The 26456-nt window shown below is 39.4% G+C and overlaps 1 protein-coding gene across 10 annotated transcripts in view; it reads left to right on the top strand.

Annotated features, from left to right (window-relative positions):
- The window catches only part of TLE4 (TLE family member 4, transcriptional corepressor), a 142156-nt gene that overhangs the window by 44279 nt on the left and 71421 nt on the right, over positions 1 to 26456 (top strand). For 7 of the 10 annotated variants that reach the window (XM_041744964.1, XM_041744963.1, XM_041744959.1 and 4 more), the window contains one exon: positions 3125 to 3199. The exons of the other annotated variants lie outside the window; for them this stretch is intronic. In XM_041744964.1, coding sequence (XP_041600898.1) covers positions 3125 to 3199 — 75 coding nt within the window. The remainder of the gene's footprint in view (positions 1 to 3124; positions 3200 to 26456) is intronic. 10 annotated transcript variants of the gene reach the window in all.

The following is a 26456-nucleotide window of genomic DNA, read 5'->3' as shown; positions in this document are numbered from 1 at the left end:
TAAAATTATAACTCACAGTATTTTAAAGAATAAATTATTGGGCTTTTTTTTTTTTTTTCCCCTCTTCCAAATCCCAGTTAGAGGCCCTCTCTCCCACCTAAGGCTTATTGATGATAATCTTAGTACATTTTATTTGGTGATACTGGTAGAAAAAGTTCCAACGCACACCCCTATATGAGGGAGCAGCTTGAGAATAAGGGGCTATAGGATTGTTGCTTTCTGCAGATTAGGTCTAGAGTGACTGTCACCACATGTGGTGAGGTGGCAGAGGGGAGAAGCAGGAAGTGGGAGAGGAAATGAGATGCAGGGTGGAGTGGGAGGAGAGGAACAGATGGGGAAGGGGAAGAAAAAGGGAAGAGATGGCAGACGCAACAGGAAAACCATCAGGGTTCTAAGGAGATGTGAAAAACTTGCTGTATTTTCTGAGTCAGAGAGCTTATTTGTTAAAATTGGAAATGGGAAAAAAAATGCCACCTTTGGGTCAGTTAATGAGTATTTTGGGTTCTTCCTCCAGTGTTCCTTTTTCTCTTTAGTGATCGTTTGCTCCTTTCCTGAGATGTGCTGCTTACAGTGTTACGATGTGGCTGAGTGAGCAATGTCTGGGTGTTTCTGGTGCTTTCAGAGCACACTGGGAGGAGGCATTCTTTGCCTTAGGGAGCTTCTGTTCAAAAGGTCCTTAAACAGCAGATGATTCACAGTTGTAAGCAGAAATAGGGAAGTAAAATCCTGAACTCTACAGGTAGAGTTCAGATGTGGTATTAGCCTATGGCCACTGCCAGGAGAGGAAACGAAGGAGCTGAATCATGACTTCTATTGTCATCTTAGCTTTTTAGCAAGAGTTTCTATAGGAACATCAGATGTCAGTGTTCTGGTTCACTGCTGTGTTTCTGGTTTTCTCAGTAAATGCACTTGATTTTAATGCTGAGCCAGAAAGAGATCCCCACTGCCCTAAGGCCACTTTGCCCATCATGGCAGTTGGAGTCCAGTTTATGAGGCAAGAGTTGAACAATCTTCATGGCAGAAAGGCCCTAGGTAGGTGTATTTTCTGCATATCTGTCTTACGGAACTATTCTTTGAATGCTTAATGTAAGGTAGATGATATTTCACTAATACAGTATGTAATATTTCAGTAACATACAGAAATTGGACACGGTAAGAGCTTAAGAAGGCCTTTGTTGAATGAATGGATGCATGTGGAATGAATCATACAATTGTTGGATGTGTGTTCATGTGGTCCTTAGGCTTTCAGTTTCTTGAAGTTTTGAGCAGCCATGGCTGAATGTTGGAAAGTAAAATGTGGAAAATCTCATTAACAGTTTCTGTCCATATACTCACTTTGAGTAGTAGAAAAATCCCAGAGTCATCCTTACATGTTGTCTTTTTCTCCGCTGTCCAAGTACTGTCCCTTTTCACTACTTGGACAATGAAATTGCTTTAAATCTAAACATGAACTGTGTGCTAGTAGGTTAGCATACTGGCTAGGGTAGCTTTAAGATGAAATTGCTGTTACTGGTCATTTTTATTGAGCATGCCTCTCTGTTCCTTCTAGTGTCTTTATAAATCTTTAGGACTTTGACTTGCTTCAAACACAGAAGGAAATAAGTTATTTCACTTTGGCAAATATTTTATTAAAAAGTAAGGGAATGGAGGGAGCTTGCTAGATATCTAGACTTTGGGATTGTTTCTTAAGCCCTTGTTTTGAAAACTCTTAAAATTAAAAAAAAATCAAAGGTATCTAGTTTAATGTCTAGAGTTTATTAGAAGCTTAAAATGGAGTGATCTATTTGACGTTTTTCTTTACATTGGATTAGAGGCACAAAATACACATTTCTATTAGGATATCATGGGTGAAAATACCACATGTGGATAACTAAAGCAGTTTTCTTTAACATCCTCCACATCCCCCACCAACCCTACACATCTGGGAGGTGGAAATATTGGTCACCCCAGTTAATCACAGTAACTGTGTAAGTATTTGAAGGTTTTGTAGTGTAGTACCATGTAGCTCAAGGGGGAATTTCTTATCTAATTGATGGCTTAGCTTTTTGTGTGTATTAAGCAATATGCTAGCTAAAGTTTCATATTCACTTCAAATCAGTGGAGAAAGTTAGCTACATTTCTCAACTAGGATTAGTCAAAACAAGATTTTTCCTAGCCACACAGAGGAGTACCTGTCTCATAGTACAGTCTTCATTCACCAAACCTAGTTGAAAAAAAGTCCGAAGGAGACCTTATTTTAGACCAATTTCGAGGGTGTAGAAAGTAGAATGTTCGAGTGTATTTAGTTGAGAATAATATTTATATTTTGGGAGTACTTGTGTACATCTCACATATGTCCAGAAGTGAAGGAGTGCCTCTACTTCATTTTTTAAAAAAATTTACACAAATTACCTATACTCCTTTCTTGGTCATTCTCTTTAGAACTGCATCCTCAATAGAGAAGGAGGGATGTTCCTAAACTGTCCATCTTAGTTTTTCCAAAAGAAAAATACATGAAACTTGTAGCTTTTAGTTTTCTATTGTGTAAAAGAAACATCCTTAAACTTTACTGCTAGTCAAAGTTGTGCATTTCTAATCTCTTTTAAATATTCAGCCCTTCATAATTCCTTCATGACAGGAATTAAAACATGAACACTTGCCACATTTTCAGAAGAAAATAAACATTTAAGTCTAAATGGCCTTCTAGTGCTTACTGTAACAACTAGCAGGAGAAATTTTAAAAATAAGTACTTCTAGGAAATATTTTCAGAATTTTTATGTAGATGGCAGAGAAAAGGGGGTACAGAGAAAGCAGGTGGGGGATGGATTGTGTTTGTTAGTATTAGTGGAAGATGCTGGGCCACAGTGCACCACTGACATCCAAGTAAAATTTAAGCTGCTTCTGCCAGTTGTAGGGAAGCATCCTTCACGGGGTTATAGTTCGATGCCCAGTTACTTCTCTGCAGCAGAGACCCAAATGTACCCTAGACGTTTAGTCAGCCACCACTCAGGGCTTTTATTTGAAATATGGAGACCCCTAAATCCTGTTTTGCATGTAATTGAAGTTAGAGGACGTGTTAGGAAAAGCTGTTCTTGACTGACTAGAAAGCAAATAATTGTATTCTGTTTCTGATCTTCATTATAGCACCAGCAACAAGTGGTGCAGGCTGTGGAACGGGCCAAGCAGGTGACCATGGCCGAACTGAACGCCATCATTGGGGTACGTGGCCTTTCCATTTTAGCTCTGATCTTAGTGTGTGTCATCAGTTCGCTTGCTCTCTCTTTTTAAATTTTGTTACATCAAAGGGGCAAAAGGCAATAGAGGACCACAAAGTGAAATTCAGCACTTTGCCTTCTGTCTCCTGTGAAATTGGATGGCTACGTCAGAAACTTTGGATCACGTTCTCACCACTTCCAGTTGACATGTTTCCAGAAATCCACCCCTAAAGAGACTAGATAGTTCTTTTTCGTAATATTTCTTTTCTTTGCAATCAGCTCCTGTTGCTGGCCTAGGCCTGAAAAAAAGATGGAGATTGCCCTGATGTTAAAATGACCTGATTTCTTTGATCTTACTGCAACTACAGAGTACCTTAATGCCGTTTTTGGCGAAATAAAATGTACATTTTTGTATCTCGCAGCTACTCTTCCTCCCCTGTGAGGAGTGGTTCTTAAGGGCTAGTGTCCATTTCTAGTAGGATAAATAGATGAAAGGTGTACCTTCTGGCAAAATCAGTGGCCCAATTCTTCCTGGTGATGATAGTGTTAATGTTGCATAGAAATCCTGCTGGAATTCATGGGTTTGGGCAATCCCTCAGACTCCACTTAGATTTTTGTTCTCCCAGATTGAGGTAGCAAGTAATAAGATAAGGTGAGGTATAATAAAGGTGAGAAATCTTAGCTGAAAAGAGCACAATATCATACCACATCTCTATTTATGCAGCTGGTACAAGCAGTTTCTTAGATTATTCTAATGAAGACAATACAACTATACTTCCCTTTCTCTGCCCCCTCCCAAATACTTTCTTTTGTATATAGATTATACACAAAAGTCTTTTCTCTTTTTTTTCCCTCAGTGTATCAAACACACTTTGAAATGCTAATTATTCCATTTACTTTCATTAAAATTCAAATTGCTGAGTGAAGATGCGGATAAGGGTCGCCTGATAATCAATCTGAAGTGAAGATATTGCTTCAATTATGCCTCTGTCTTTTAACAAGGAAATCACAACTCTGGGATGACTGGCGGTGGTGGTGGAGCAGTAGTCTGATTGTGGCTTGTTTTTTAATGGGCTATTTTGAGCTCTATTTTGTGGCCCTCTGACCACGAGAAAATACTGGTAGTAAATTGGAAGACATCATAAATGGGAAGGGGCACCCTTCATTTCCTCAGAAGTGCGCCCTTGGAAAAAAGGCAGCATCAGAATCAGCTGTGTAGACTCATCTGTAGTATCCTTTCTACGCTCTGGGTATGGAGGAGAGATGAGAGATGAATACGTTTCACAAGTAGTTTTTATTTCATAAAACTCCAGAAAATAGCATGTTACATTTTTTAAAAAAAGTTGAAAAAGCTTTAATTTTAAAGTTAGGTATATATGTATATTCCTGTCGTGTTTGCCTGAAGCACCCGTTGCGTTCCCATTGGGATGTATTTTGGCCACCAGACCCCCCCCCCCCCCCCCCCCCCCGCAAGGTCACCTGCATTTCTCACCCACTATACAACTGTCTGCTGTGAAAGGAGAGAATGTGTGCAGGAGGAGAACTGATAGAGGAGCGTGCTGGGTCATTCTGGCTTATTAGTGTTTGTTCATTGTTCCTATGAACTGCTAAAATGCAAGTAGCCACCCTACCTCAGGAATGGTTGGCAGCTCTTTCTCTGGGAAACAGAAGGCTGTTTTGTTTCTTTTTTGAGTCTTATTAGTTGTGTCTGTACAGTGGAGAGATTAATCTAAATAAAAAACCCATTGTTTTATGTTGGATGTTGCCTCAAAATATGAGGGAAGATCTAAAACTCAGAACAGGTTCCCTTCCCTTCACACATCAAGTATATTTTTAATGCTGTTTCATATCTATTTCATTTTACATACCTTTGAATGGGATGGCAAGATTGCCTTTTTTCAGGGAAAGGATGATTTATTAGACTGTAGTCGAGTTACTGACAGACATATTGTGTATATATGGATTTAATTATTCAAATATAGCAAATTTAATTTTGTGACCTAGAAACTTACTTGAGGAAGTCAGAGCTGCATGCTGTCAAAGCAGCACGTGCTGTTTGTGGATCTGGTGGGGATTCCAGATTATTTGTGTTGGAGCCAGAAATGGAGTCACAGTCACATAATCTGACTATTCTGAAAAGAAGATTGCAGAAATAGAAAAACACACAGCAGTTTTAGGGAGCCAAAAGCCATGTGAGAAGGAGGAGCCCCATTACAAACTCACTTGATGCATTCCTGCTGTTGCTCTTCTCTGTGGTGTGTGGTCTTTGTTTGCTTCAGCCCCTGTGATGCCTTCTGTCCCTAGTTTTCAGAGTTGGAACATTGTGGAATTTTCTGTGCACCTGCTGTCCTGTGTCCCCATTTTGACTTGCTACCGAAAAGTGATGAGGGGCCAATTTTAGATTTTTGTACTTGGATTTGGGAATGTGGTCAGCAATGACTTTCTCCATGGAGGGAATGAAAATTTTCCTCCCAAGACTGCACAAAGATCCATCTAAAGCCCCTGCAGACAGACCTTCATTTGTTTATCACTACATATGTATCTGTTTTATATGTATGCATACCATCCAGACAAGTGCAAATGTTCCTAGATTTAATGAAATCTGATGAAGCACCTTTTTAACTCTGCAATATTATTCTACCTTCATTGGTAAATGAGCCAAACCAGTGATCCATGCAGTTTAAATGCAAAATGCTGAAGTGAGCCCGAAACCTGGAGAGGCAGCTTGTTCTCTTGACAATAAGCTAGTTGTGTTTAATGGAATGAAACACAGTTATAATGATTTCTTTCACAGGTCATGTTCAGTTTAAAATTGTTGATAGATTGAAATAAGTTAAATATCATTTATCTTTTATTTATAAGGAAAAAAACCTAGGAAATTCCTGTGTTATATTCTACAGTCAATTTTGTGTGTTGTTTTGCATTGTTCATATCTCACATTTCCTTGAAGCTTTCCCGGAGTTCCCCTAAATGGGCTGAGGGAATGTTATGTATCTAGTTTGATCTTGTCATGTGTCCTACTAGCCCCTGTGTTTTTAAATTAGAATCTCTGCAAGATCACACTGTTGGAACAGCACACAAATTGTAGTTTTAAATCAGTAATATGATCTAATTAGAAATGATGTTTTCATTTCCTGTATTATTAAATTGAGTCATCTGACTATCTTAAAATGCTTTTTAAATCCATTACACTATATAATCAGCACATGCTGTGTGAATGTGGTTATGCTTAATAAAGGAGACTGGCTTGGAACCTCATAAGAATTTCACTGAAGAATTTCACTAAAGAAGCCACCATTGGGGAAAAAAAAGTTTTGTTAGTATGAACATTTGAAAAGAAAACATTTGGCTTGTAAAAATAGAAAGTGGGGTTCCTTTGGATTTCCATGCACTCTTTTCTTTTAACCTAACTCTTTGAGGGGGAAAAAAAGGTAGAAATATGCATTAAAAAAAACGCGCACGTGCAGCACACACACACACACACACACACACCCTTAAAGAAATTCTTTAAGAACAGGTATGCTGTGGTGTTTGTGGGAAATGCAGGTTAGCACAAGAAATGCTGAACCTCAATTTTTAGCAGTGACATTTTAATGATAGGAAGTCTGCAAAATTATTTGCCATCAATTGTGAAGGCAATAACAAGCCTTGGTGGTTTTTCACACTCTCTGTGTTAAGTGCTTTCAGAATGACAGCGTAAACTGTGTTAGAGAACTCCAAGGAAGTAAAACTGATTAAAATGTTCATGCTTGAATGGTGCTGATGGAATAGTTCATTTGGACTTTCTCTACCTCCTGCAGCTCAAGCTGAAATATTAAAATTCAGTGGATTTAAATCTCTCTCCTCTCAGCTCAGGAAAAAAACATTACATTTTAATAGGTTTTAAACCCATAATTCATTGGTTTGGAGCAGCACTATTAAATCTATTTAAATATTACTTGTATTACTAAGGAAATGATTTAAATGACTTTGCCTTTACCATCCTGTGTGTTTGAGTTAGTTTAAAAAAGGGAAGACAATACCTTTGGGGTTTTTTTCTTACTCTTAGCATTTTGTTTTATTGTCCTTGTCATATGATTGGCCCTTAAATTATACACACACACACACACACACACAAACACATATTTCAGATTGGCATTTTGGCAGAGGGTCTTGCGGTATGACAGTTTTAAAACGTATGTCCCTCTTTTTCCCTTATAGATTTCATAACTGCCATTTTAAGTTCCAGAGTGATTTAGATATGCCACTGTGGTAATTTTTCTTGTTGTCTTTTTAAACTAATTATCCATTAGGCAGAAAAACTGGAAGATAAAAATATGTGGGTATTTATAAAAAACGTGTGTGTGTGAGTGTGTGTTCCTTCCTGTCTGTTATATCACAGCTTCCAGTAACACAAAATTTGAAATACAATTAAAAATACTTCACTTTCTCAACAAAAGCATAAAGATATTAAGTATCCAAGAGTCACATTTTCACCCTACCTCTGTAATTGCTAATAAAGGGCTTGTTAGAGAAGGTATTATGAATTTTGCAGTAGTTGTCCTGTTGTCCTCCTTTGGGCACAGGTATCCCCAGGATGCTGAAGCAGTGATGTCCCTCCTGGGCGCCTGCATTCTTGCAGTTCCCTCATTCCCCTCGCCCCCCTTTCTCTCTGGCCATTGCCAGTACAACTATGGTGTTTCTCCAGGCTTGATACCTCCTCCCTTCAGCCACACTGTGAAGCTCTTGCATTTCCCAATGCTTTTGGTGGGGAATCCCCCCCTTCACTAAATACTTGAGCACTACAAAGAGGGAGGTTTTTACACCTACCCCATGGGGTAATCCTGGACCCACAGGCTCAGTGAAGGTGAAGGTCAGTGACATGACCTCCCCCTCTGGCCCCTTTGGTGGGCAATACGAGGTGCTTTGGAGGTGCTTTCTGCATCGCTCCACAGAGGGTCCACAGAGGGTCCCGGCCGGAGGGAGTTTCAGCTAGCTGTCCACGGTAGTCATCAACTCAGGGTTACATCCTTGTTTTGAATTTCCGTTCTTCCCTGATTCGCTTTCCTTAGGTCTCACTCCTGTCCTGGGATCATTTATTAAAATTACCTATAGCCAAAGGCCCTGTCTATCTACCTTTGGAGGAACTAGGAAAGCCCAGATTTTACTTCATCGGCCCCAAGCGCTTCCAGTGGGATTTCTGGTGTAGGTAGGCAGTAGTACTCGGAGGCTGGAATCGTTTTGTTTTTTTTTTTTTTTCCTGACATGAGTTCTGTGCATAAAACATTTTTCTGTAACAGCTCAGCTTTTACATTATTTTTTCAATAAATGGCTTTCCCATAAATTTATAGGTGAGCTTCCCTTTTTTTTCTCCCAACTGACTACTGTTGGTATTTTCTAAATGTTTGTTATATGGAATGAATTTAAAAACAAGCTCTGAAGTGGATTTGTCTTTCATCAGATTGTTAGTCCACCTTTGTTATTGTCTTTACCAGGCAGTGGGCCTGGAGTTTAAAGGCTTTATGAAACGCCCCGGCCACTGGCTGCATGAGGGACACAGCTTGTGGGGGGAAAGCTTGGGGGAAAGGAGGCTGGTTTTCTGCAGTTGTTTGGCTTGGCTCACCTGCTCTCACAAATATGATAAACCCGTGGTTGCACATAAGCCAAAGCAGTTTTATATCAAAAGTCTATGCATTCCTCTGTATCTTAATGTTGGTATGCCTGCCCCTCACCCTTTTTTTGTTTTGTTTTTAACTGATTCATTTACTGTGGATCAGGGGGCTACATTATTGAGTGATGCAGTCATAATCTAATCTTTGTGCTACAATTTGATGAGGCTCTAAGAGGCAGTAATTTCCCTTCTCTCATAGCAAAGACTCTCTTCATATATTTAAGTAATGTTTTTTTTTTTGTTTGTTTTAGCTCTGTCTCCACAACTCCCTCAGAAACCTGGAGAAAGGAGAGGACTTCTAATTTGTTTATGGTGTATACTCTGTTAATTTCTGTTACCTAGTTTTCCTAGGAGAAATTTCTAGAAGCTAGTCAGCTTCTTTCCTTTCTTTTTCCTTTCCTTTTGTTGCTGTCACCCTGAAGTACTACTTCCTTTCTTTCTCTTGAGGAAGGAGCTCTTCTCCGCCTCCTTCCTGCTAATACATATATTTCCATAGCTCAAGGTAGAGCTCAGCACAACCTGTGACAAGAGTTACAGAATGTGTTTGGGTGGAGGCATCTGATTTAGGTAAAGGCCGGAGGGCTTTGCACTTCCACTACTTAGGAGAATGGGGAGTTTTCCAGATCTGTAATCCACACTTCATTCATACCAGAGCACAGCAGGCTGAGCCTGTGTAGGGGCACAGGGGTCTGGGTGGAAGAGTTAACACAGAAGAGCAGGTTTCACTCAAGGTGAGTGAAGTTTGCAAGGTAGCTTGCAAACTTACACTTTGTTATCCATTTTTATTGGTTAGTGGTTTGTTTTGTTTTACTGTTTTGCATCCCTTTTTCTGATTCTTTTGTTGAAGGCTTGCCAGTAACATCCCTCTGGTTGGTGGCAGTGGTGGTGGCAGCGGCAGCAGCAGCAGCAACAGCTTCCAGGTAGCCAGACACGTCTACCTCTGCCTGTGCCCTTCAAAGCTGGGAGAGAGGGAGGAGGCAGGCTTACCCCAAACAGACAGTTCAGGGGTGTAAGGATTTAGGCTAAAAAGGACTGTTGATGTGTGTCCTCCTCAGAGCTCCCTAGAAAATCCATTTGGGAATCTGCTACCTAAAAATGCATTTGTAATCTTAAGTGTTTTCCTAAGGACCTTTGTGAAAAGGTTAGAACCTTTTATCGAATGGTAATAATAATGATTACATCTACTCCTTCATTCATTCAGCAAATATTTGAATACCTTCACCAACTCATATTAAAGGGGCACATTTTATGTTCTCTTTGAATGATATTTTTAAACATTTTCTAAAGTGTATTCTGAGATGATCTTCAAATTACATTTGAATCATCTTTATTAAAGTTTTGGTAGTTGCAGGCTTTCTGGTGTTGCATTTTACTACACATAATCAATTTTTAACACATTTTAATTTTAATAAAACTTTAGTTTCCAGGGACAACAGAATAAAGAGAAACAGTAGAAAACATAATAAAAATGAGGCTACATACATTTATGAATTTATATTTTTTATATTTGGAATTAGGATTCTAGCAGTATATATTCATTATTGATATTCTGTGTATTTCAAAAAGATTTATCGAGGTATAATTTATATAAACAGAAGTGGACCCTTCCTAGCAAACAGTCCTAGGAGTTGGACAGCCGAATATAGTCATGTAAACTACCACCACTGTGGAGTTAGAGAATATTTCTCTTGCCCCACCTCCCTAAATTCCTTTGTTGTGTGTAATTAATTCTGTTCCCTACCCCAGCCTTGGCACCTACCCATGATGTTTTTTCTCCCATAGAGAACCTTTTTTGAGAATGTCCTATACACAGAATTATGCATTGTATAGCCTTTTGAGTTTTCATCTTCCTTTACTGTAATGCATTGGAGATTTGTCCCATGTGCTTGTCTCTATCCCTGGTTCCTTATATGGCTGAACAATATTAATATTCTCTTGTGTGGATGGACTGGTTGGGTTAGCTGTTTACTCCTTCAAGGACATTTAGGTTAGCCATAGCTTTTTGTGATTGTGAACAAGGTCCCAGTAAATATTAACATACAGATTTGTATACGTTTTTATAAGTGAAAGTAAGATTTCCTTTCTTCTGGGTAATTACCTGAAGTGGGCTTGCTAAGTTACATGGTTGGTGTATTTTGAATGTAACTGACCTAAATATTTTCCATAGTTTTCTACTCTCACTAACACTGTGGGAGAAACTTTGTTCCATATCTTTAGCTGCATGTGGAATTGTAGGCTTTTGGAGTCTATTAGCCATTTCTGATAGTTGGATGGTGTTACTCCTGCTTTTCTGCATTTCTGTTAACAGCTAAATGACTTGTTGAGTGCCGTGCTTACTTGCCATCTATCTTCTTTGAGAAGTTTCTGCTCATATCTTTGCCTCTCTTTTTCCTTGAGGTGGTTATTTTATTATGAAGTTCTGAGAATTTTTTTAAAAAAAATACTCTGGATGTAAATTCTTTATGTATTTTGCAAATATTTTGTCCCAGTCTGTAATTGTGCTTTAATCTTTTTTTAATAGTATCTTTTTTTTTAATAATAAATTTATTTTTTATTGGTGTTCAATTTACCAACATACAGAATAACACCCAGTGCTAATAGTATCTTTTGAAGAGCAGAAATATTTAACACTGAGGAAATCGAATTTGTGATTTTTTTTCTTCATGAATCTTAACTTTTGGTGTTGTCTCTCAGTAATCTTTGTCTTACCCAAGACCACAAAAATGTTCATCTAGAAGTTGTATGTTTAGGCTTGTGATCAAATTGGAATTAATTTTGCTTATGGTAGGAGATATAGGTCTGGTTTCTTTCTCTATCTCTTTCTTCATATGGATCTTTGATTTGATTTACCAACACATTTGTTAAAATAACTTTTTTCCATTGAATTGCCTTTGTACCATTGTTGAAGATCTGCTAATATATATATATATATATATATATATATATATATATATGTACACATACACACACACACGCACACACACACACACACATATACATATACATACATACATACATATGGGTCCTCTTCTCAACTTTGTTCTGTCCTGTTAAACTGGGTGTCTGTTCTTTTGCCAATGACACCGTCTTGATATCTGTAGCTTTAATTATCGATATTCCCCATTCCATTTTGTTGTTATTCTTTGCCGTTCTTGCTTGCCTTCTTTTCAGTATCCCTGAGAACTTGGGTCTTCATTGTTTATGTCCTAGAGACTGGCTGATAGAAGAAGAGAAACAATCCAAGCTCAATAAAAAAACCTTCTCTCCTATCAAAAATGGTATCTCTTCTTCCTCCAGACTGTTGTCTCTCGATGCTTTATCCTACCCGCATCAGCGAGAGTGATCTTCTGAAATACAACTTGGATCCTCTTGCTCCCCGCTTTTAAAACCTGTCTCTGGGGCAGCCCGGGTGGCCCAGTGGTTTAGTGCCGCCTTCAGCCCAGGGCCTGATCCTGGAGACCTGGGATCGAGTCCCACATCGGGCTCCCTGCATGGAGCCTGCTTCTCCCTCTGCCTGTGTCTCTGCCTCTCTCTCTCTCTGTGTCTCTCATGAATAAATAAATAAAATCTTTAAAAAAATTAAAATAAAACCTGTCTCTGAGGGCTGCCAGTTTTGCTTAAAATGAAGTCTAAATATCTTACTGTGGCCTACAGATTTCTTCATGAGCTGACTGCCCACCTCTCTGACTTCACATACCACTCATTCTCTTTATTTGACTGTATTTCACCCACAGTCACACATTGGCCTTTTTCTTCTGTCTGTGGGTCACTTGAAGCTGCTGCTTGACTGTGCATCAGCTCTTCTGAAGGCCTGACATGGTTTTCCTAATGCTCCCTAAAGTCCCTCTCCGATACCTCCCGAGAAAGGACTTCCCTGACCAGCAGGCTTTAGTAGCTCTTTTACCCAGTTCATTCTCTGGCCAGTTTACCAGCTCTGCTTTTCTCACAGCATTTACCATTTATTTGTTCGTGAATGCATCACACTCCCTTCACTAGCAAGTGAGATCTTGTTCACTTGCCTGCCATGGTGCCTAGACTCATTGTGTTCGATAAATATTTGTACAGTAAGTCCTCGGTAACTATTTGTTCAGTAAACGTATAGTAATTTATTTAATAAGTACCTGTTAAATGAACAAATACTCTTATTTTGAGCTATTTTTGCATTTTGACACCCCCCCCCCCCCCCAGCACAGAATTTTGAGAGGAAGTTTGGACTGGTAAAAAAAAAAATCCACAATCCTGAGTGGCAATTGTCGTATGATCTTACGAATTTTATTTAACAATTCTCACCTTGTAGGCTGCATGGCTGGGGTAGATAGCCAGTAAAGTACTATCACTTTTCTAACATAGTATGATTACTAAGCCTCTTTGTTTTGATAACTGTGGGTTTTTTATTTTAAAACTAGAGGGCCTTTGTGTCACAGTTATTTCTCTAGATTTACATCCCTGGGCTTATATTCTTCTCCCTAAACAGGTAAGTAAAAATAGCAAGTGTTTATTATTTGTTTTGTCAGCACTGTGTTAAAAATTCACATGCATTATCTTGTTTAATCTTCACATCAGCCCTGTGTGGAAGATAGTATTATTCTCCCAACTTTACAGAAAGTGAAACCAGGGCTCTGAAGGGGTAAAGGCCACACAGAGGAAGTGGTGGAACTGGGGTTCAGACTTAGACCAACTTCAGAGCTCACACATTTAACCATTTTATTACACTTGTCCCTTATTTGTTCCCCTCTGTTCTTTCTTCTTTTATATGAGGATCAATAGTCTCTTTATCCCAAGATCCACTGTAGGAGTGTCCAATGTTTAGTGCCCAGAGCTCAGTGAGGGAAATGAAAATTGGGTGTGCCTGATGCACATACTAATTGGTTTGCCTAAGTGGTCAGAAGCTTATTATTGCATAGATCATCTGGCTACTCCTGACTCATACTGTGTTTCTCCTGGTCTGTTGTAACTTACTCTCATATGTAAGAATTATAAGTTGTTCTAAACATCACTTTTAAGCCTAAGTCCTTGGTATTTTAAACCTACGTCTTTGGATCTTCTTGGATTTCATGCTTGGGTATTAGGCTGTCCATTAGCTTCCCAAAATGTTGATGAAACTATGGGTGGGTGGAAGGGATATGTACATTTTCTAGAGAAGAAATTTTGGACCTAGTTTCACAAAAGGTCCTATAACGCAATAATGTTGAGCCTGTGTTTTATGGGAGTAGAACTGTGCCAGATCCTGATGTGAAATAGTAAAATACCTGGTGGAGTACATGCAGCTAGAAAACAGTTACCTATAGCATTAAAAGGAGACATTGCTAGACAGTTGTTCCAGAAACTGGAGACCAGGAGTTTATGCTGAATTTGTTTCTAAATACTGCCCAAGGGATGGGGGAGTTCCTTCAACTGTCGATAGTTTAAAAAACAAAAACAAAAAAAAACCAAAGCTGCACTTGGATGAGCTGCACTTATCATAGGTACTATGGAAAACAAGTTAGCCATGTTAAACTTTTAAGCTTTAACTGACAGTTAATGATAATGGCTGCTTTGGAATATTGTTTATATTAAGAGGAATTAACTGGAGCCAGCAGCTGCCTTCGTATAGTTGTATTAAAAAAAAAAAAAAAACAAGTAAATATTCCTTCAGAATATTTTCCACTTTATTAGTTTCCTATTTATACAAGCACCCTTTATAATAAAGTTCTGGGGCACAATGACGATTAAAAACTGGTCCCTGCCTCTTTGGTGCTCATGATTTCATGGGAGTGGTAGATCCAAAGATGGATAAATCATGTTAATATTAAATCACAATCCAAGCACCAGGATAGCAGTTACCCAGTGAAAGCGAGGTGTGAGGGTAAGCAAAATTATAGGCAGCAGTGGTGGAGGAAGGGGATACTGGTAGAGGAGGACACTAGAGGGCCAGTGGCCAGTCAAAAGGCACTAAATAAATAAGGATCTGTGGGGATTGCCAGTATATCTGGGGGAGTCCTTTTTGAAATTATTTCATTGTCTTACGATAAACTGTGTACTTTTTTTTTTTCTGCTTTCATTTCTCCATCTGGTGAAAATCTTGTCCATTCTGCTTGTGAATAACAATTACTTCGTGGAATGTAGTAATAATTGCACACGGAAATTATCATGTTGATCTAATAAGCAAGAGTTAGCACTAACCTCTACACATAAACCTTTTAAGGAAAACTCAAAGTGGTATATTCTTTTTTGTTTTGATTTTAGATTTTATTTATTCATGAGAGACACAGAGGCAAAAATGGTATATTCTTAAACCCCATTTAAGGCAACCTCACAGTTCTTCTGTCCCTTGTTATTTTCATAAATTGTTTTCCCTTGATAAATTTATAAAAAAAAAAGGGGGGGGATAATTTATTTAGGCACCTAGATACCTAGCTTATCTTCTGTGACCAGCAGAGCTGGTGCCACTGTGGCTCTGAAGCAAAGTGGCAGTTATGTATTTCCACCCCCCCCCCCCCCCTGTCTTTCTGGGTTGATCATAAGCAATTTGTAGCTACATCTCTGCATAAATGTATCTCTGGAAGAAGGAACTGTTGCAAGGAGAAGTTTAAGCTGCTGCCTACTTGTATTAAAAGCTCAGAGGTAGTTTGGGTCTCTTAGCTAATAGCTCAGTCTGGCCTGTGAGCAAAGATAGATGGTCAAGGCAGGTTTTGTTGGTTGTTTCTTGCAGGCTGAGCCTACCTCCTGCTGTGGAGGCTAAACCCTCCAGGTGCTCTGTCCAGCGTTCTTCACAGCTAAGCTGTGGGCCTATCCATAAATCCATGAGATATAAGGAGATCTCTCCCTCTTTTTTTTTTTTTTCCCCCTGAACAAAGACTCATAAAAAGAAAATTGCCCTCTTTCTGCATTTGAACCTGGTTGTGTGAGGATGAGTTCATGCTTGGAGCTATGGCACCCATTTTGGTGTGGAAATGGGATATAAGAGGGGCCATGAGAGCCAGAGAGATGATGATGTGAAACCTCAACATGGCCAGGTCATCTGACTAACCCTGGACTTGTTAAGTGAGAAATAAAAACCTGTTATTTAGACCACTTTAATATGGGTATTCATAACTTGTCAAGGAACTATCTTAACTGGTGTATTGTAATACCATGACGACGCCATACTTACATCAAAATTAGAAACAACCTAAATTTTAGCCAAACAATAAAGGATCACTTAAGCGAACTCTCCTATACCTATATGATGGCATATACTACCCAGCCATTACAAGTGATAGTCAAAACATTACTTATGGATATGGGAAAATGTTTGATAAACACACTAAATAGGAAAGGGACTTTAAATTACAGGATAGCATGTTGTTATTGGTGTTTTAAAATGCTTATATATGCATTGGAAAAAAATGCTAGGGGGACTAATCATTACAGGAGTTGTTTTTTGTCTAGGGTTTTGTGGGACTCTTTCTTTATATTCTGCTTGTCTTCATTAGACATGACTCTTCTAATCTAAAGATGTTAAAACTTCTGTGAACCTAAAACTGCTCTATAAAAATAAGATATTTAGCAGAATTGTATGTATAGCCCCATTCCTCCTCTGCCCCATCCAAGTAAATAGTACAATCATCTACCCAGTTACTAGGGGCCTGAATGTTAACAAGGTATCCTGGATTCCTTCATTATTCTCATGGCCTTCTTCCATAACCATGCCTTTTCAGAGCCACCTCAACTTATCTTAACTCCTTACACTCTTTGCCACAACTCTAAGTCATCATTAGTTTTTGACTGGGGACCCTGTGTTACCCCCCAGCTGGTCTCTCTCCTTTCTTTGTGGCCACTCTCACAGTCTCACATAAACATTCTGCACTTTAAACATTTTAAAATTATTTAATACTCTAGGTCACAATATTGGTTAGTCTTTATTTAGACCAATTTAGTAAGTACTCAAACATATATATCCATTCATATACATTAGAGGGGCATGCGGATCAATGGGTGGTGGGGCGGGGAGGGGGGAGATGGCCATTAGTAAGTATTACTGAGGGGGAGAAGTTGGTTATTCTTCCGGAAGAAATGAAATTGGTTCTACCTATCTTATCATTTGTGGAAGTCGATCCAAAAAGTGTATTAAAGACAGAACTAAAACTTTCAGAGAAAAACAAAACAAGAAGAATCTTTATCTTAGGGTAGAAAAAGTATTTCTCAATGGGTGACAGGAAGCTCAAACCATAAGAAAAAAATTGATAATATTACCAAGTTAAAATTAAAAACATCTGTTCATTAAAAATATCCTAAAGAAAATGGAAAGACAAGCCCCATAAATGAGAAAAGATACTGGCAACAAATAATAGCCAGCAAATGATTACAATCCAGTTTATGCCCATCAAAGACAAAATAAAAATTTAGTTTAATTTGAAAGACAAAAACCAAACCAAAAAAACTCACTCCCCACAGCCTAAAGCTCTCCTTATTCTTGCGTGAAAGTCTATAAAGTTCTTTCTGTTCATAATCTGATCCCCATATTTACGTTTTACCCTACTACTCTCTTGCTCACTGGGCTCCCACCAGATTTTCTTTAACTTCCTTGGTCACTTCAGAGCCTGCTCCTCATTCCTTTCTCTCCACTCTCTGCAAGGTGCTGACACTCTTAACCTTCAGGTTTTAGTTTAAAACTCACTTCCCCAGAGGGGCTGTCAGTCTCTCTTGATTCTTATGAAGGATTGCTTATCTCTTAGAATTATACCACCCTAGTTAAGTAAGGTTCCCATGGGACAGTGAGCACCATCACTGGACTGGATGGTGGGGGCTTGTGCTTCATTCTTGATGCTGGTAAAATCTGACTCTAACCTTGGGCCTCACATGTGGGAGTGTTAGCCTAGAAGATTCTGAACCCCATTCCTGGAGGCTGGGGGGGTGGGGTGGGTTCCCACTCAACCAAGCAATTCTCCAACACCAGCTGGGTGTCTTATTACTTAGCTAAATTCTGATGCTGTCTCCATGGAGATAACATCCTGCCTCAGCCCTTCCAGACACCTTCCTACCACCGCTACCACACCACCCTCCACTTCAGAAGCCAGTTGCAAGTCCAAGTTGTCACCTGTGCTTCCCACAGTTCCTTCTTTGGTTCCATTAATTTGCTTACAGCAGCTCACAGAATTCAGAGAAACATTTTGCTTATTAGATTAGCCGTGTATTGTAAAAGGATATAGTTCAGAAACCAGAAGATAGAAGAGATGCATAAGACAAAGAATTGGACAAGGGTATGGAGTTTCCTGCCCTCTCCTAGTACATATTCTCTCCAGCTCTTCCCATGTGTTCCATCAGTGAGGGAGCTTACACGATCCCATCCTTTTGAGTTTTTATGGAGGCTTTTTGGCATGATTGATTAAATCATTGGCCACTGATAATGATGGGACTCTGTCTCTAGCCCCCTCTTCTCCCCTGAGATCAGAGAGTGGGCTGAAAGTTCTAACCCTTTAATTACATAGTTGGTTCTCCTAGCAACCAGCCCCCCTAAAGTCACCTCATTAGCATAAGAAAAGATACCTTTGCTGCTCTTATTGCTTAGGACATCTCATGGGTTCTCTGTGCTAGAAGTAATGGACAAAGACCAAATGTATAATTCTTATAAATCACGATATCACAACTAGCTCAGTGTTTTTTGAATTGTGAGTCAGACTCATATGAGTGTGCAGTAAAATCAATTCAGTGAGCTATAGTCAACATTTTTTATTAAGTAGAAGAGAATAGAAAATAACTACAGTAAGCTACATATACTATTTGGTAGTGTTAAAATTTTGTTTCATTTATGTGTGTATTCTCTGTAGATACACACATGTACAGCACATAAGAATTTTGCTCAAAATGTTGGACGGAGCTCATCTTAGTATCATCTGAGATTCATTCTACTTTTGATGGTCAGTTGCAGGCTTACTGAAGAACCTAAAGTCAAAGGCCTTTTAAACGCAGCTTGATTTAAGTACTCTGAAATAACTGAAGAAAACTTTTCTGAGCAAGATCCCCTAGCTTGGTGACCTTAACTAAAACAAAAGCATTGATTTTGGTAAGATTTGTTAAAAATCTCTAAAAAAATTTTTTAAAACTTAAGTTTCCAGGAAATTGTATTTCTGTTTTTCCTGGTAAACTTTGGACCAATTCAGAAAAATTTCTCCGATGGGACAGTTAACTATGTAATAATCAGATTTGGGGCATTTTCCCTCTCCTTTTCTTGCCATTATCACTTTGTGAGTTAAACTGTAAGTTAAGACAGTTGAATCCTTGACACAGGAGTCACTGGATTGAGTCACTAGATTGCTTCTTTTGCTTGTTATGTATCTTCCCCTTAAAGAACAGCTTAGGGACGTTGAGGGGCACAGAGATCTGTGGTGTTAGTATGAAAAACGTCCTTGCAGTGATCTTTTTCTTTGGGTTCTTCTACATGCAGGTCTTGCTACTGGAGGAAATCTCATTCTTGTTTTAAGTCATTGGAATGTGTTACAGATAAACCTAGATTGAAAGTTCTTGTGTTCTTTTAATTCTTGACTTCTTTCCATATATTCACTTGCTTTTGCTAGAGGTGTTTGTTAAAAGCAAGAACTCCTAGGGCACCTGGGTGGCTCAGTCAGTTAAGCATCCGACTTCTGCTCGGATCAGTCTCAGGGTCCTGAGGTGGAGCCTGGCATCTGGTTCCCAACTCATCCAGGAATCTGCTTCTCCTTCTGCCCCTCCTCCACTCCTGTACACATGTGCTCTCTCAAATAAATAAATCTTAAAAAAAAAAAAAAGGCAAGACCTCCCAGTCTTCTGACCAGAAAGAAGGGCATATCTATTTTCTCCACCCCAACAACTACAGACAAGTGGAAAGAATAGTAACATAAACACTGTACTCATCACCTAGACTCACCAGTTAACATTTTGTCTTCTGTGTGTGTGCTGAAATCTTTGAGAGCAAGAGGCCATCATGATGATGGCGTACCTCATGATACATCAGCATGCATCTTCTATGAACCAGGGTATTTTCTTATATAAGGATGATACAGTTAACACATATCCAGTGTATTGTTTGCACTCCCACTCCAGTTCACAAAATGTCTATGATAGCACTTTTTCTTTCTAGCAGTTTTCCCCCAATTGATAACTCATATTCACAGATATCTTTGTGCCTTTGTCTCTGCAGTCTTCTCTAGGGTAGAACAGTCCCCATACTATTACTTTATTTATGACTTTTGGTGTTTGAGAAGAATCTAGACCAGTCTTGTGGCTTGTCTCACCACTTGGATTTTTCTGATTGTTTCCTCATGTTTAGATTCAGGCTAAATATTTTTAGGAAGAATAGTACTGAGGTGCTATTGTGTATACAGTTGTATCCTATTGTTGGTGAAGCAACAATCTGTGGGGTGATGCTTTGACAATGAATCACTTGATCCCCAACAACTTTTTACCCATGGGTTTTAGCCTCTGTTGATGCTATTAATACATTTGGAGTGGTAAAGTGGTACATTTTGCATTCTTTTCCCTTTTATTTTTTTTTATTTTTATTTTTATTTTTTTTAATTTTTTTATTTATTTATGATAGTCACAGAGAGAGAGAGAGAGAGGCAGAGACATAGGCAGAGGGAGAAGCAGGCTCCATGCACCGGGAGCCTGATGTGGGATTCGATCCCGGGTCTCCAGGATCGCGCCCTGGGCCAAAGGCAAGCGCCAAACCACTGCGCCACCCAGGGATCCCTTCTTTTCCCTTTTAAATTAATACTCTGTAAAGAAGAACTCTCCCTGCACCCCCACGTGTGTGTGTGTGTGTGTGTGTGTGTGTGTGTGTTTATATGGATGGACTTCTGTATACCTTTTTCCATTGATAGCAGTCACTTTTCATTGTTTATTATTTACCATGCACTGTGGTAAGAGTTTTATAAGTACAATCTCATAGATTTCTCCTAGCACCCTTGGGATAGATTTTAAAACTATTCCCACTTTTTATTTGAAGAAACTGAGCCGGGGATCCCTGGGTGGCGCAGTGGTTTGGCGCTTGCCTTTGGCCCAGGGTGCGATCCTGGAGACCCGGGATCGAATCCCACATCGGGCTCCCGCTGCATGGAGCCTGTTTCTCCCTCAGCCTGTGTCTCTGCCTCTCTCTCTGTCTCTCTGTGACTATCATAAATAAATTAAAAAAAAAAAAAAAAAAAGAAACTGAGCCCCAGAAATGTTAAGTGACTGGCTCTTACTTACATAGATGGTAATAATTCCAGCTTGGTGGCTCTGATAGCCTCTTCATTATTGTGCATCACTGAGTGCCATTCAGTATCTCCTTTCTCAGACTCAGTCCAGCCCCCACAGACAGGGTCTTTACTGAAGGACATCTTCACAGTTCACAGATTATAGATACCAGCCCAGTCCTGGGCCCTCTGCTGGGGTTATTACCCCATTTCAGAGTCTGTTGTCTCCTCTTTCCTGGGTTCTCAATCAAGGTCACTTGGTCCCCTATTACTACTCTCAGCATGGTTTCTTCTGGTTGGCTGTAGTCACAGATGCTCCATACACCCATGTTGGCCAGTGGGTGCAAGAATGTTGTGAATTTGGGAGTCATTCCCTATTCCCTGACCTCAGAATGCCCCACAGCCCCATCTATTTTCTTGGGGTACCATGGACCCCATTCCTGGAAACTCTTTCTTAAAATGTGTTATAATCTAATACAGTTATTATTCTTTATGATGCTTAAATTGTCTCAAGTTCTGCCAGTCATGACCCCTTCTAGTTGGCTTGGTGTCCTGCTTGTGATTCCCTGTTTGTTTGTTTGTTTATTTATTTATTTAATTTATTTTAAAGATTTTATTTATTTATTTGTGAGAGAGAGAGGCAGAGACACAGGCAGAGGGAGAAGCAGGCTCCATGTAGGAAGCCTGATGTGGGACTCGATCCTGGGTCTCCAGGATCAGGCCCTGGGCTGAAGGCGGGGCTAAACCGCTGAGCCACCAGGGCTGCCCCTCCCCATTAGTTTAGATAGCTTTCTTACTCCCTGGCACAAGAGCTAGCAGGCTCACCATGCACTTGTTTTTTTTTTGTTTTTTTTTTTTTTTTTTTTTTTAAAGAAACCATGATATGACAGTAAGTGTGCTTGTTGCTACTGGGATTGTCATTGTTCTGAGAAAGATGATGCTTTTTTTTTTTTTTCTTTCCTTTTTAGGAATTTTTTTGTGGTTGATAGCATAGTAGAAATGAGAATAGTGGTCAAGAAAATCTCTGCCTGGTTTCCAGGTGGAATTGTCCAGAATTGCTAGGGATATGTATTTACTGAAGCACTGTACTTACTCTGTTCCTGCTGATCATTGGCCTCTCAAGTCCTGTTGATCAAGCAGAGTTGGGGACATTTGATTAAAAACAGTTCCTCTTGGGGGCACCCAGGTGACTGAGTTAGTTGTGTCTGCTTGGGCTCCAGTTGTCCTCTTGGGGTCCTTGAGGCTCCCTCCCTCTCCCTCTCCCTCTGCCCCCCTCCTGCTTTTTCTCTCTCAAATAATTAAATAAAATCATTAAAAAAAATTCCTCTTTTTGCAGAAGGACATTTCAAGACATTTCCTGTGAACTTGATTTGCTTGTGGGTCCTTTTCTACACTTCGTTCCAAAATAGAAACTGCAGGGAAATAATTCTTTGTTACAGAAACTCCAGTAGAAGGCTATTAACAGAATTGAGGCTATATCTACCACCTCATTGCTGTATATTTTCAGAAGTAATTACTGGCTATTTTTCAAAATTAAATTAATTATCTTAATGGAATGCTTACTTGTCTAAGTTTAAAGTTCATTCCATTTTAATGTTTATTCTCTTGAATGGCCCATCAAGGGAACCACCAAAAAAAATGATTTTTATTTTGTATTGTGGTTAGAGATAAGAGAGTGTTTTGGGTTTTCTTTTCTTTCTCCGCCCCCCCCCCCCCACCTTTTTAAATAAGCAATCAAAGATAGTAATAGCCTAGGGAGCTCAGTGAGAAGAATTTTTCCAAGATATGTATCTTTCTCAATAGGTTTTTTCTTAGTTATGGTTACAGAGTGCATTTTATTTTAATGTTTAATTGGTACTATGGTCTGTGCCCTTCTTTTTTTATTTTTGGCTTTTTTTTTTCTTATAAAGTCATTTTTTAACTTGTTTGTAATTAGATGGTGATTTGTCTTAAATTATTTCAGTAACAAGTCAGTGTTGAATTATGTACTCTTAATATATATTTTTTTTCCTTCTGTCTTTAAGAAACAAGAAGTTTGGGATCCCTGGGTGGCGCAGCGGTTTGGCGCCTGCCTTTGGCCCAGGGCGCGATCCTGGAGACCCGGGATCGAATCCCACGTCGGGCTCCCGGTGCATGGAGCCCGCTTCTCCCTCTGCCTGTGTCTCTGCCTCTCTCTCTCTCTGTGACTATCATAAATAAATAAAAATTTAAAAAAAAAATTGATTAAAAAAAAAAAAAAAGAAACAAGAAGTTTTACATTTCTTGGCATGACTGTAATAAAGTAGTAAACTTTGCAGGTTTATTGCTCTGTAATTAACATGGATGGGGTGGAAACCAGAGGAGAGAGGAAGATGCCATGGGGCATCTTCAGCAGCTTGTGTTGCAGGGCAGTCCGTTAGGGTATGCTACTCTCAGCTTCTGGAATAAAATCTGGTGAAACTGTAGTCTTCTCCCTGGGAATCTGCTTTTTGAGCTTTCCTCTGTTAATGAGAAGACGTGACAGAGATGCTTCTTTGTATTGAATTGTTGAATGTCATTTGAAATTTGATAGAAGCCATTTTATTTTTAATTGAGGAAAGGGTGGAGTTCAGTTGATGGTGACTCACTGCTTTTATTTGAAGATTAAGATGGCATCTTCCGCGTTTGTATTATTGACTAATCAGGAGTCATTATCAGTGTGCATCTGCCACTTACTTCTAGGATCGTTTCTAAGTGTGAACTTATAAAGAAACTTAAAAATGACCACCTAATAATGAAAGTGGTGTATTTCATAGATGTAAACATTTTAAAACCTACTAAATCATTCCTGTATGTCTCACATTTTTGTCATATATCTTTTGGTGACAATTAATTGCGTTTTTATTTCATAATCTTACATTTTAAACACTTGATAAAGACTACCCTTTCTACCAGATGCTCTCTACTTAGTATGCTTTTTTTGTTTGATATTTTCTATGTATAGTCTGACTCATGAAATGGGTTCACGGAAGCCCTTTTTCATTCTTTTTTCTCCTAAGTTCAAGGCATGTTCCACTCACCAACTTGATTGTTATTTGGGTGTCGCCATTCTTCAGATATGTGAAAGGGCCTTTTCAATTTTGGTATACTAACGTGAAAAATTAAAACTTCAGGGTGGCATCCTAGAACAGAAAAATGGCATTAGTGGAAAAACTAAAGAAATCTGAATAAAGTCTGTAGTTTGATAAATAATAATGCACTAGCTTAGTATTTAGTTTTGGTAATTTCTGTGGTTATGTAAGATACTAACTTTAATGGAAGCCAGGTAAAGGGTATATAGGAACTCTGCTCATATTTCTTTCTCTCTGACATACATGCAGACATAGGCAGTGGAAATTAATTTATCAGAATCTTTAAATGTATGATCATATGATCAAATAGTGGTGAGTTAGGTGCCAGGAGTGCCAGTGAAAGACCAAGGGAGTCCTGTGCAATCGTAGAAGTGTGGGATGTGTGAGAGGCCTTTGCAGAACAGGTGGAACATGAGGTGAGCTGGGATGGATGACTACAACTTAGGTAAGGGTGAGGTTGTTATAAGAGATAAGAGATGACATGAATTGAGGGGAACAACATGCCAGTGGTGATGCAGGATGACCTCAAGTGATCTAATGGAGGCTTACTCTAATCAACTTATGTATGTTAAAGGGTCTGATAGGTATGGTGGTGTTAGAAATATGAGGAATTATTTGGGAACTGATAGACTCTGGTGATTCAGGATGTGGGAGCACAGAAGAAAGACAAGTCGATGGTGGCCGATTAACCTGGGCCAGCAGAAGTTACCTAGGGCATTTGTATGAAACATTTTTGTTGTCACATAATAATAATGCTGGACTGCCAAGTAGAACTGTCTGGCAAGAAGTTAGAACAGGGCCATCAGAGCATTTGAGGGGAGCAGAAGGTTGAGGACTGTTCCTCTTTAGTGAGCAGGAGAAGAAAACACCAAGAAGGAAAGCTAATAGCAGAGCATTCAGACAAGTAAGAGAGGCCTCTTCCGAAGCAGGCAGAGTGAAGTCTCAGCAAGGAGAGTGTACTGTCTGTGGCTGTGTGTATGTCAGAGAGGAAGAAAACTGTAAAGTCTTGAAATAATTGCAGTGTGGTCACCAGTTTCGGGAGAAGGGGCTCAGAATCTAGATTTTTTTTTTAAGGTTTTATTTATTCACAAGAGACAGAGAGAGGCAGTGACACAGGCAGAGAGAGAAGCAGGCTCCATGCAGGGAGCCCGATGTGGGACTCGATCCCGGGACTCCAGGATCATGCCCTGGGCCAAAGGCAGGCTCCAAACTGCTGAGCCACCCAGGGATCCCCAGAATCCAGATTTAGAGAGTTAAAGAAGGAGGGAGTGTGTGTGTGTACACAGAAGGGGCTTCCTAAGAAGTGGAGAGAGCAGATTTGCACTAGTTTTTAGAGAAGTTTGGCTGTGCAAAGTCAAGGACACACACACGCACACGCATACGCACACACACACAAACACACAGGCCAGTAGCTAAAGAGGGCAAAAGAAGGTTATTTTAATTAAATTTAACAAACATTTATCAAATGCCAATTATGTACAGGGCACTGTGTTGGGGGCAGTGGAGGACGCACAAAGTGATTAAAATACAGTGTTTTTTCCCTCCTGAAAAAGTGCTACCCCAAGTTCTTTTGGCGTTCACTAGACAATTCATCTTAAACAAAATCCTAGGGATGCTGGTATCCAGCTGGCTGGCAGAAGGACAGAATCAGTGGCAGAACAGTTGAAGGTGAGGAAGAGCACTGCAGAATCAACTGCACTGAAAGGAAGGAGGGAATGGAAAGCTGACACAGCCTGTGTAGGTGGGGCAGGGTCTTGGCCTCAGAAAGATGGCCAGAGAGGAGAATGGGAGAAGCTAGTAGTGCCAGAGCTACTTGGAGGTGGAATAGTGAGGCTCTCCAGAAGTCTCTACTGTGAATGGCATATGCAACAGACTCAGGTTTTTTTTTTTTTCTCTGCCTTTGAAATGTTCCTGGTTGCATAGAGAAATGAAGATGAGAGTGCTTATTTTTTGTCCTGAGAAAGAAAAATGGAAGTGAAACACCTGGATCATTAAAGGAAATGCTTCTGGCTGAGGCTTTTTTTTTAAATGTCTAATAAAATAAATGCACATACTTTGGAATTGCCCAGGTATTCTGAGTCTCAATGCTTGTAGGTAGGTAGCTCAGGTTTGCGTCAGATGTAGTCTCACAGAGCTTAGAGTCTGGGAAGGATGATAAAAGAAGACACATTTGCAGGCTCTTAATGAATGCTTGCCAATTGAACTTTGATCTGAGGTACAAAGTGGGTACGTGCCTGACCCATAGACATCAAGTATTAGGAGATTTAGAAGAGAAAGGGAATTCAAAAAGTTTCTGGTGATTTCAGTTGAAAAGGTTCTGAAATAAATTTGCCATATATTTACCTAAAG

The sequence above is a fragment of the Vulpes lagopus genome, chromosome 2 (assembly GCF_018345385.1).
Source record: "Vulpes lagopus strain Blue_001 chromosome 2, ASM1834538v1, whole genome shotgun sequence".
NCBI lineage: Eukaryota > Metazoa > Chordata > Mammalia > Carnivora > Canidae > Vulpes > Vulpes lagopus.
This window is presented reverse-complemented; position numbering and strand designations above follow the sequence as displayed.